Genomic DNA, 13098 nt, shown 5'->3' with positions numbered 1-13098 from the left:
CTAGACTTGTGGTTTATATTAAGTGTTGTTGCTGAGTGCTCTATCATCAACCTGGTGCAGCCATGTGCAGGGTTTATCCCCTTGCACATCTCTATGTGGTTTCAGAAATTTCTGCTTCTCTCAGATTAACTTGCACAGCAAGTTTTTATTTCCTCTAATGCAGTTCTGTTCCCCATCATTATTGAGCCACTGTTGGCCCATGAAGTACCTGCACCAACAGTGTGGTGTAGCTCCATTGTCATGCTTTTGCAGGTACCAAAGTGCCAAAGTGACAATGAAGGACTTTCTTACATGCAATGAACGACATTCTTACATGTGAGAAACCCCTATTTTTTGTTTCCATTTTACCATTGTTAATTTTGGGCCACCATGGACCCAGCATTTCTGCAGTTCAGGCAGGAATGGTTGCACCCACACAAGGAAAAGCAACAGGAGCAGATGCAGAGTGTGAATTTGGTTTGCACCCTTGCCAATGGAACATTAGGTGCCTTTTGTGCATTCTTCTTCCCTGTCCCTGATGCTGTTTATCAGCTTCAATCAGTCTACAGAGACGTGGGAGAATTACCTGGACCAGTTCTTGCTGCACTGCCAGTAACACCACTTTTCAATTGTGCAGCCACTTGGGTTCATTTGAAGCTGTTCAAAATTAAAGCACTCCATTGACCTTAAAAAGCTTCCCTTTCTCATTTGCTAATGCAGTATTTCAGACATCAAACCAATGTGGCGGTAGAACAGCTGCAGTTTAGCCAGAACCCTGGGCAGACATATGCGGCCTGGATCATAGCAAACCATGAGTCAGCCATCAGACACCCGTGTGTTTTCTCTGGATTCTGGGACCATCCCCTATGTTCAATATGGGTCACTCCAGTGTATTTTGCTGACAATGGTTGTGGAGCAGCAGCCAGTAGAATGTCAGGCAGGCAATGGAGCAACAGTCATCCACATTAACTTAGATACTTACAGCCTTTTGGAGTGCCAAGAGTTGCAATGACTGCTATGTCAGGTTGTGCCTAATAGTGAACTGAGTCTTCCTCAGTGGGGGCAATTCTCCATCTCTATGCATTATAAAAAAAATCAGAATAGCAACTTACATTGTTAATGGCATCACTATTAGTGTAAAATACACACACCAAAAAAAGTTTTGCATCATCCTGGTTCCCAAACTCCTGAAGATAGATGTTGACTGTGGATATTGTATCACAGACACAGTCTCTTTCACTGTTCAGAGATGTCACTAAATCCGCCTAAAGATGCAAACAACCATACATGAGCAGCGCCTATTAGATGGAGGGGGTCTGACTCAGTTCCAGTCATTACACCAGGAAGGAGGTACACAGCTCATGTTGTCTGTAGTTCAACCATGCCTAGACGGCCAATACTGAGATTAAATCACGTCTGCATTGTTACTTTCTGCCTTGAACGGCTCTCAACAAGGGAAGTGTCCAGCCATCTCAGAGTGAACCAAAGCGATGTTGTTCAGATATGGAGAAAATACAGAGAGACAGGAACTGTCGATGACATCCTCGCTCAGGTCACCCAAGGGCTACTACTGCAGTGGATGACCACTACCTACGGATTATGGCTTGGGGGAACCCTGACAGCAATGCCACCATGTCGAATAATGCTTTTTGTGCAGTCAGAGGACATCATGCTACAACTCAAACTGTGCGCAATATGCTGCATGAGGTGCAACTTCACTCCTGACGTCCATGGCGAGGTCCATCTTTGCAATTTTGACACCATGCAATGCACTACAGATGGGCTCAACAACATGCTGAATGGACCGCTCAGGATTGATATCACATTCTCCTCACCAATGTGTGTCGCATATGCCTCCAACCAGACAATCATCAGAGACGTGTTTGGAGGCAACACGGTCAGGCTGAACACCTTAGACACACTGTCCAGTGAGTGCAGCGAAGTGGAGGTTCCCTGCTGTTTTGGGGTGGCATTACAAGGGGCCAACATATGCTGTTGGTGGTCATGGAAGGTGCCATAACAGCTGTACGATATGTGAATGCCATCCTCCGACCAAAAGTGCAACCATATCGGCAGCACATTGGCGAGCCATTCATCTTCATGGATGACAATTCATGCCCCCATCGTCCACATCTTGTGAATGACTTCCTTAAGCATAATGACATCGCTTGACCAGAGTGGCCAGCATGTTCTCCAGACATGAACCCTATCGAACACGCCTGGGGTAGATTGAAAAGGGCTGCTTATGGATGATGTGACCCCATCAACCACTCTGAGGGATATACACTGAATCACCATTGAGTGGGACAATCTGTACCAACAGTGTCTTGATGAACTTGTGGATAGTATGCCAAGACAAATAAAGGCATGGATCAATGCAATAGGACATGCTACTTGGTATTAGAGGTACTGATGTGTACAGCAATCTGAACCACTACCTCTGAAGGTGGTACAACATGCAATGTGTGGTTTTCATGTGCAATAAAAAGGGCAGAAATGATGTTTATGTTGATATCTATTTCAATTTTCTGCATAGGTTCCACAACTCTCGGAACTGAGGTGATTCAAAACTTTTCTTGATGTGTATATTTTTAGGCTCGACATCCTCTTTGTTTTTGACTTCCAGATAGTCGACAAAGTGCATTTAGTTCTGCAGTCCACGCCTTTTCATGATTTAGACTTCATACTGCAGTCATACAGCACACTGTTTGAGAATATTTTGGGTTGGGCATAAAATTTTGAGACTTATATTTGTCTTAAGGCATCAGCAGTACCTAAATTTTGCATCCTATTTCATTGAGTCAATGTGCCACCCCTTTGATGGTGATACAAAAGCCCAAGAGTGCCATGTGCATTTGTGGCAATTTTAAACAGACGGTCAATTTGCATTGTGCCACGGATTCTTATCCAATTCTGTGGCTAGTAGAGCTGTTGGCAAAGATGTAGGGGGAACCAGTATTTCTCACCTACCTGCAGTTTCCATTGCACACTGTCTTTGGGACTTCCTCTGTACTCAACAACCCCTTTGGTTATATCAGTTTAATCGATTGCCTTTTGGAATCTTGTCTGTGCTAGTAATTTGTCAACAGCATTTGGAACACCTGATTCATGGCATTCTCTGTTTCAGCAATGATCTTGGTGTCATCTGGGTAATTGACTCCACAAGAAAGGAGCATTTACAAAGCATTCATTGGTTTTACACTGCCTTGTGGAGAATGGCCTTCATTGCAAGCTGGGAAAGTATAGATTTTTTTTCCCCAAGGATGCATTTTTTGGGATATGTGCTTAAAAAATATGAAAGATGGCCTCATCTCTATGGACAACCACATCAAAGCCATCATCAAATAGCCACTGCCCAAGAACCTCTTTACACTGGTGAACCTTTACCCTGGCCTGTGATGCGTCCCATTATGGCATTGCTAGATCAGAATCTAGATGGCATCAAACAGCCCATCAGTCATGCACCAAAGATGATTTCCATTGCACAACATGTTTGGGGTAAAAAGTTTCAATTTTCTTGCATGGGATAAGGTTCCTGCTTATCATTGACCACAAGCTGCAGGTTTTCTTATTTGGCTCTCATTTTAAATTGTCTGATAAGATTGCCCACCAGTTTCAGAAGTGGGCCCCCTTTGTCAGTAACTGTTGGTAGGACATTCATTACTGCTCCACTGTCCATCATGACAATGCTGATCTGCTATTGCAGCTGCTGGCGGGGCCTGATCTGGAGCCTGATAGTCAGGACACTCTCGTGTTTGCTTTGGATGATGCCTTGCAGCAAATCCTGTCATATTTTCCACTGACAGCATTAGAGGTTGTGACTGCCATGGCTGCTGATCTGCTTTTCTGGAAAATTGTTTCAGGGTCCAGATGCAATGGCTGGAGCGTGACAGTTTCAAATTGGCTGGTCCCAGAGCTCCCTTGAGAATGGGTGGTTGTTGGTGGTTGACGCACTGTCCAGTTTCCCATACATAGACATCTGTCCTCCAAATTGTTAGCTATCAGTTTTCATGCATTTTCAGTTATTTTTGCCATTGAGGGATATGCGAGGACCCTCATGTCTGATAATGATACAAAATAAATTTGTGTTGCAGGAATTTGAACACTTCTCCATTTGCAGCAGTATCTGGCATCTGACGACCACCACATTACACCTGCCTTCTAACTCGGAGGGAGAGTGCTTTGTGAGTATGAAGAAGACCATGTCTGCCTCATTCTTTGATGATGTGGTGCATCAACAGGTGCAATCCAGTGGATCATTTGTGAGGCACCAACCATGGATCTCCTGGAATTGCTGCAATCTTAGTTGCATGCCATATACCACCATGTTCTGCAATGTTTTCCTCTGCAGCTAATGTTTGGGCCTGGTCCTTTGACCAGCAGCAGCAATGGTTGCCAAGTGTCATGGTGGGTCACAAAGGTTGACAGCTGCTTATGGCGAATTTCAGTAGGGAGCAGCCTACCCATCATACAAATAAGTTGTGCCCACACCTTGTTGGGCCCCCTATGGTCTTCTGGTCAGGCAAGCGGCACATGTAGTCATTGTGTTGTTCCAAGGACATGGATTCCACTTGCAGCAGTGTGCCTCCCCCTGATAAAAGTATCATAATAAAACTGTAATATAATGTCATGTAATGTAAAACTCTAATGCATTTTCATTGTTATATTAAAAACTGTTCAGCAGTTGTGAATCATTGTTGGTTTTGATGGCTTTGATCATTTAATGTACATTAAGATAGGGACTGAGACATTCTTTTTCAGTTTTGCATCCACTATAGTGATTTTGGTCTCACGGAAAAATTTGTTCATGTTGTGCCACTTGATTTTCTATTCTTTCACTGAATTTTCTGTGTTGCATTTTAGTACCCTTATCTCCTTGTATGTCATAAGGCATTTTTTCCCTTTCTTCCAGTTAGTACCTAGATTTCCTTCTGAATTAATGAAAATATTTTAGCAAATGTTCCTCTGAAAATTTACATTGCATCACCTTGCTCATCTGTAGCAGTGTAATGAATAGTTGCTTGTCTCCTGCTCTGTGTACAGTCATCATTGGTACCATGACATCAGCCATATCAAGCTACTCCCTTGTTTTTCAATACCTGCCACATAATAAAAATCTTCAAACAGCACAACTTTGAGTTCATAGTTAAAGTTCTTACATTTGTACTTGATGTTAACTGACTCTGAAAAACAAGAAGGAGAACACTGTGCACTATATCTGATGAGTTTTTTCTTTTCACAATGAAAATAACTTAGTGGAACATTATTGGTGCTTTCAAGCTAAAAGATTAAACATTTGTCCAGATATGGTTTGATTAGTGATCAGTAATGATACTATTTCCTGTGCTGGGCAGGCTTTTGCAGGAATGCATTTATTACTTGAACTTATGTATTCATTCCCTCCATTTTGCAACTTTTCTTCTCATTGCAGCCACAGTATCTTCTCCTTTAATTCATCATTTCTTCCTGCTTAAAATGCTACAAACATCTGTTACCATCACCATTTTATTTAACTCTGAAGAGTAAGTGTGGAGGACACAGCAGCTTTCATATGTTAACAGCAGAAGCTGTTAAGCTGTATGTCATCTGTTGATTGAATTTGGTACTGCATTTTCATTCATGGCAGTTCAAGACTTTTATACATAACTGGGCTTGGCACGTAGATCCCACAATACACAAAACTTCAAAATTCCTTATTATGGCACTTACAACAATTTTTATTTCAAGTTTTCACTCACAATTAGCTAAAAGCTTGTTTACATATATGAGAAACAATAGTGACCTAAGACTGAGCCCTGTGAAAACCCATAAGTGATGTATATCCAATCAGAAGAATTTTTTATGGTCAAATTTGTTGAATTATTAAGTGCAACAAGTATTAAGGAATGTATTTCATCCTTCTGACTTAAACAAAAGCCTTTTTTAGACCAGAGACATTTAGTTTCATTTTAAAGCACTGTAACAATTGTGTTTTTTCTAAATAATATTAATATTATGGTTGCAAAGACTGAATATATCCTGTACAACTTGTAAACCTGAGACTGTAGAAGAGAGACCTAAAAGATAACATGAATTAAGTACAACTATTATGATTACTCATATGTCAGTTATCGCTACATCTTGTCAAATAGCAGAGTGGGGGTTTTAACATCATCAAAATATATTTCTATTATTACAGATTCATTATGATAGAGTACCCTAATTTTTGTAGTTGAGCTTCACACTTGATGAGAATTATGACAGGAATAACCATGATATTAAAATAATTTTTGTCAACAGTAGTGTTGAGAGCAATGAGACAATTCCTACAGACATTCAATATTTCAAATGTTAATGTACTGCAACATAAATGAGTATACTTCTGCTGTCTTTGTTCAAAGACAATACAGTGCAATATGTTCACAAATCAAAAAATATGACTGACAATGTTCTAATGCAATCAACTAAGTGGTTCATCTCATTTTCTACTGGATTTTCTCTTTATCTTCTACATTACAGAGAGGCTCTACCAAGCTATCATGCAGCTGTAAGTCTAGCAGTCTTGAAAAAAAAAAGGATACAAAGGAGAGTTTGACTTAATCAGGAACTTTACAGCAACACCAAATATCACTTCTAGTAGCTTCTTTCCTCAAATTGCTCTAACCCTGCCACAATGCTTCCTCTCCCTGCCGATCACCAGCTTCACTCTTCTCCACACCTCTTACTATATTTTTATTTTTACAAACACAACATTTTTATTTTTTCACATCACAACCAGATTTTAACATTAATGTGTTAATGTTGTGTCAGACAGACAGTTGTGTCAGAATGAAATATAATATGAAAAAAAACATTAAAAAATTGAAAAAAGTCAAATATTTTGACTAAAGTAGGAAGTGAAATAAATTAGAGAAACATTTGACGTGCCTTTGCATGATTCTCAAAACCATGTGAAGCAAATGATGTGCTAGTTGAGAGTTTAAAGTTCAATGTTTAACTTACAATCTTAGAAATTTAAAGAGTAGTAGAGGATATTTGGCTGGTGGATTATATAGACTGTGCAGTCTGCTGTTGTGTAGCTTTGACATGTTTACATCATCTATCCCTGAAGGCATACAAAAGTTTCCAATAAGTTTATAGTGATAAAAATTTTTCAGTAGAGAATCCTTCAAATATCAGGAAGTAGTAGGCACACTGCAAATCAACACCTCATTTCCTGTAAGTAATTTTGAGCATCAATCAAAGAGGTGCATCAAATGTTTCTCTAATCTTTTTATTTCTCACTTTTAGACAAATCATTACACAAAAAATGACCATTTTTCTTTTTTCTTTATTTTTAAGTTTTGCTCAGAAATATGTTCTCAAAATGTCTTAAATGTAGAACTTGATTTGAAGGTAGCCATATTAAAAATCAAATTTAACACCAATGCAACATTCTTTACAAGAATAGCTATGCCTGGAACAGGCAAACTTTTTGATACGTCATTTGTGGTTCTACAATTTTCTTGAAATGTCCTGAATTAAGTACTTGGTGCAAAGGAAGCCCATTTGACAGTTAATATCAAACCAAAGCAACTTTTCATGTGTGAAACAGCTAGTCATTGAAAAGATGAACTTTCTGACACCTTATTTGCATTCCTTGTGTCTTCTGATTTCAAACTGTCTTAAATTTAGTTCTTGATTTGAAGGATGCCTTTTCGACAGTTAAATATCACACCAGTGCATCTTTTTATGTGCATAATGGCTAAGTCTTGAAGAAATGAACTTTCTGACACTTCATTTACATAGGTGGTGGCAGTTGTCATGAAATACCTCCATTTTTCCTGAAACCACTAGTCAAGTTTTTCATAATTACCTTGATTTCTTTCCAACAATTAAATATTTTTTCTGCAAAACCATACCTCACATTGGTCTACTTGCTACCCCATTTGTCCATTTTTGACTCCGTGTAGCTTATGAAAATTCGGACAATATTTTCCCTCAAATAAAGTATTAATTTTTTCTTAATTACTCTGATTACTTTGAAGCATTTAAACACTTTTTTGCAAAACTAGACCTCATGTCCTTCAGTTTGAAACCCCATTTGCCTGATAATCCATTTGTCCATTTCCCACTCTTAGATTATCTATAAAATTTCAGACAAAAACCCATTTGTTTATAGAGGGTCATGTTTTTGTTACATTCAAACATTGGACCAAAAATTGCACTGAGATAAAATGACTGGTTAGTACTTATCTCCATGAGATGAAAATCCAGTACTGCCAATAAACAAGTGTAAATATGTCTATCGGCAGTACGGAATTTTGTCTCCCAGATATAAGTACTGGCCATAGTTTCCGTCTCTTTAAACTTTTATAATTAGATACTCAGTTCTTTCTTAATGACCTGATTATTTAATACCATTCAGGCAATGGTAATATTCCCAAATAATGAATTTGGAAGCATACAGACAATAGTGAAATACATAGAGATTAGAGAAATGTCAAAATAAACAGTAAAAATTTAAGACAATTTTTAAGAACACGTGGCTTCATACAAAATCAATAAATGTTGCATACTATACCAATAAGTGATGCTGGGTTATCTCCAGTAAAGGCCACTACTTTGCAGTCAGTACTGAAGTCAAACCGTTCAACAAAATAGTTAGAAACTGGGCCCAACAAAGTGTAAGAGGGTACAGGCTCCCCCAACTTTTCAGAAAGACCAGGAGCACAGGCCTATAACAATGAGTAAGTGATTTCTTGATAGTTATTTTTTGGGCACAGACCTTAGAACATTAACAAAATCAATGTTTGTCTTGGAATTCAGGTTACTTTGTATCAAATTTTCACTGTTTGAAGTACAAAATGAAAGTAAGTATGCCTTAATAAATATTTCTAATATCTCACCTCAAGGCAAATTTTGGACCATTTCTTCTGTGTAATGTCCATTAGGTTCATACCAGAACCATCAGCATAGTCTATTGGAGCATAGTGACCCAGGAACAGTGAACATACAAAGCTGCTTACTACTGAGATTCTCTACAGAAAGGAAAACAGAGTTGTAGAGATGAGATATTTGTATATTTTTAACCAGGCATATATTCATACTAGGTACTATTTCATGAAATTATCACTATGCTGATGTAAAACTGGTAACACTTTTTTTCAATTTTTTCCCATGAGTTTACAGACAAATTTAGTGATGTGTTTGAGTTGAATTCATCACTTTTTTGTTAGTCAATCATCAACTCCAAGTACCCGATTGACCTCTAATGATCAGTTGCTTCAGACTGAAACCTTTGTTTGTTTTAACCCACATTTTCATTTATTAAAAGTTAGTTCATATGTACATAACAGATACATTTTGTGACTACATGAAATTACTTGACTTATTATCCATCTCTTTTCTTACCTAATATTCTACTTGCATGTACTAAACCATTGATTCATGGCTTCAATTTTGGTTTCCATTTTTGAGCTCCCAACATTTACTGAAAGTCTGAACACTCTTTTATTTGCAGTGAGATAACTTGTTGTGTGGGGGTAGCTTCTATGTGATAATCCCCTCCATCATGATTCTTAAAACATGATGAATTACTTCATAATAATTAATGTAAACAATCTTAAGAATTCTTCAACAGCTTCACAAATATATTGCCTTCTACAAAATTTGATTGCAATTCATACTCCCCAAATCAAATGTCATCAGTCAGTTAATAAACACAATAACAACAGAGGACTGAATTTTTATTCTTCTAACTTTACAGAAAGTTTTGTTTTGGCATGTTTTTAGCTGTTCTGTCCTTGAGTCATCAGGTTTGATCAACTTATTATAAATGTGAGTCGCATGTAAATAGAATTGGCATCTGTGGGGAACTCTTGCTTCCCTTAAGATGCATTGAATAATAGAGAAAACGGGCTTTCAGCTTCATTTAAAATTGTATGAAATATAAACTGGACCAAGCAACATGTCATTATGACATACTGTAATAAAACTGATTATGGTGAGATAAATATGCTAACTGATCTTGGATCATATGAAGTGAATGATCACACCAAAGACATAAAATCCAAAAATCTCTACTACATGACTATGCGAAAATCTTTAAATGTCAATGCTTATAAATAATTATGAAATTATAATGATGATTATGGACTTCTCAAAAAGGTAGACAATTAATTGTATTTTATTTATGAAATTTATGTCCCAATGATTGTTTTGCATACACACAAATCAATATATGCCTCTCCCTTAAAACCCACATCCTTTCGTCTTTCCCTCTCCTTCCCTCTTTCCTGATGAGGCAACAGTTTGTTGCGAAAGCTTGAATTTTGTGTGTATGTTTGTGTTTGTTTGTGTGTCTATCGACGTGCCAGCGCTTTCGTTTGGTAAGTCACATCATCTTTGTTTTAAGATATATGATAATAATTTCTTTGTTACATGTTGTTAGAGGTAAATATTTGTTCTTTTGTGCAGATGGTTGTACAAGTTTAAAGTGAGAGGCTGGAGAATGAGTTATGTGTGTTTTATTGATTTGCATTGGGAAGTGAGATGACTTACAATATACATAGATGATTATAGAAAGATAAACACACAACAAAGAAGAGCAACAAAAATGAGTATTTTCCATTATTAACAGAACTAGTTATTTAAATTCGACTGTCCCTGCCACTCACTGCAGAGTCACTATCTCAATGTGGCAAGTGCTGTGAAAATGTGACTAGCTGCCCAAGTTACTAACTTACTCCAAACATTAATAAATCAAATTTGGGCAGCAAGAGGGCATGGATAGTCAGAATATGGTGATGTTATCCAGGATTTTCTGAAAGTGATATGTGAATACGGAGTTGGACTATTTTTCTTATTGCAGATTAAAAGATATAGTGAAATTTTTATGTGAACAATCAGCCAGATACGAACCAGAACTGCAAAACAGTAACAATAGCAACAGAAAGGAGTTTGTAAGCAAAAAGAAGAAAAGGATGAAAAATAAAAGGTGAGGTGAACAACTAACAATGTCAACAACCAAAAACAAAGCTTAGCATTGGAAATATTTTTTGTTTGCTTTTTTGGTGAAGTTTTTTGATGTATAATTACTAACAATGACAGGCAGTGAATCTGGAACAGTAGGGAGTAATACTGACATGGCAGACTTAAATAGTGTAGTGAAACAAGAACAGGAAAATGTTAATGATGAACTTGTAAAACAGAAAAAGCTAATGGATTACTTAAAATGAGATGATAATAATGACATAAGTACCATGCTGTGGTTGTTAATAAATATGAACAATGGTAATAAGAATCAGTTCACAAAAACAGGTCATTCAATAGGAACATTATTTGATTGTGTCAGTAAAAATACAGCTCAAATAAATGATATCAGCCAACAAATTGATAGATTAGATGTTCAAGTAGAATCTGCTGACTCTAAAATGAAAGAAGTTGAATGTGACTTTAATATTGAAATTAAAAATGTCACAGATGAGATCACTGAAGGTAGATAGTAAAACAAAATTGCTTTCGAAAATGTGAATGAGGAAATAAGTACTGTGGACAAAAATGTAAATAATTGAATTTCAAAATTGGAAAGTAATGCTGACACGAAAGTGGCACTTGTTGAAAGCAGTTTTGTTGAACAGGTGAAAACAGGAGACAGCAAAATCGTAGAAAATGTGAACGGTACCATGTTTTGCAACATTCCAGTGAAAACTTTTCCCAGTGAAGGTAGTTTACATACTGTAGATTTTCTGCACCATTGCAAAGATAATTTTGTGTCTAGTATGACTGATATTATGAAAATCAAGTTTGTTAAGAAGTTTCTGGAAGGTGAAGCATTAAGCTGGACAAATCAGTATACCAATTATGACACAACCTATGGAGATTTTGAAAAACAATTTTTAGGTAAATTATGGTCAGGGACTGAACAAGCTAGAATAGTGAATTTCTCAATGGACCAAGTTACAGGGAAGGGTGTATTAGCATGAAACAGTTTTGCAAAAATGAGCTTAAAAAATTAGCACATTTGAGCAAACCTTTTGATGAACTGACCCAGATTGACACTTTAAAAAGGATGTTACTAGATGAGGTATAGTGGTCCTTGTCTGTGGGCCAGATGACACTAGTCCATTTTTTGAAATATGTAGATAAATTAGATAGTTTTTGGGGGGAGGGGGGGGACAGGGAAATACAACTACAACTGACACATAAATTTTGAAAGAGGTGTTAAAGTAAGTAAATCAGAACCGTGTTTCCTCTCCTCTCCAATGGTAGTGCTTGGTTCTTTGTTGTGAACTTCTTTGCTCCTTCCTTTTTTTCTATGTTTTTACTCTTTGAAGTGTTTGTTGTTGCTCTGAGTCATCTTTTGGATGTTACGGGAAGAAGATCACTATTCCTGAAAGGGTTGTGCTCTTGTTATAAAATTATATCCTAAGTCCATCCACAACAGGTTATAAGCCCAGGTTTGAATGCTTCAGGCTCTGAGAATTAAAGTATCCATTCATGAGACTATTTTTCCATTTAATAGGATATTTGTGAGACTGCAAAATTTTTGGAATGGCAGACACAGCGCTTCAGTTGATTCATGATATTAGTCGGACAAACATTTGCAAACTATCAAGTAAAGATCAGTGGGAAACATAGAAATGGCAGATCCAACTTTGTTGAAAGGACCATTCTCTTTATTCTACTGTAGATGGTACACATCAGTGTCCGTCAATAGTGGAAGGAGAAGAACCATCTGACACATATTGGTGCTGGCAACGGGCAGCTCATATCATTGGAACAGTGCTTGATGAGGAACTTGCTTTTCATGTAAGAAAGAAGACTGGCGCAAAAGAAACTTGGGATACCCTTATTTCAATATACGAACAATCTTCATTGCAGTGACTATATTCATTGTTCAATTGTTTCTTTGAAATGTCAAAAGATGACATCATGTCTATAATAAAACACATGTCCCTCCTTGCAAACATTTTCCCTGACTTGTGCAGTGAACTGAACAAAATTAATCTAAATGGAACTTTTCCCCTTTCGCTGCTCCAACATTGTATTTTCAAAACATTGGCACCTGAATATCAGTTTTACAGGTCGACCTGGTATCGCGTTTCTGAACCTGAGCAGACGACACAGCTTCTAATTGAGAATTTGCATTTGATTGAG

At 37.4% G+C, this 13098-nt stretch overlaps 1 protein-coding gene across 1 annotated transcript in view; it reads right to left on the bottom strand.

The window, feature by feature from the left end:
- Positions 1–13098, bottom strand: part of LOC126195272 (xylulose kinase-like) — a 152492-nt gene that overhangs the window by 44811 nt on the left and 94583 nt on the right. Inside the window, exons 6-7 of the mRNA XM_049933803.1 lie at positions 8847–8978; positions 8522–8675 (exon numbers count right to left, since the gene is read on the bottom strand). Coding sequence (XP_049789760.1) covers positions 8522–8675; positions 8847–8978 — 286 coding nt within the window. The remainder of the gene's footprint in view (positions 1–8521; positions 8676–8846; positions 8979–13098) is intronic.

Source organism: Schistocerca nitens, chromosome 7 (genome assembly GCF_023898315.1).
Source record: "Schistocerca nitens isolate TAMUIC-IGC-003100 chromosome 7, iqSchNite1.1, whole genome shotgun sequence".
Lineage (NCBI taxonomy): Eukaryota > Metazoa > Arthropoda > Insecta > Orthoptera > Acrididae > Schistocerca > Schistocerca nitens.
The sequence above is the reverse complement of the archived record's forward strand: the minus strand, read 5'-3'. Positions and strand labels throughout refer to the sequence as shown.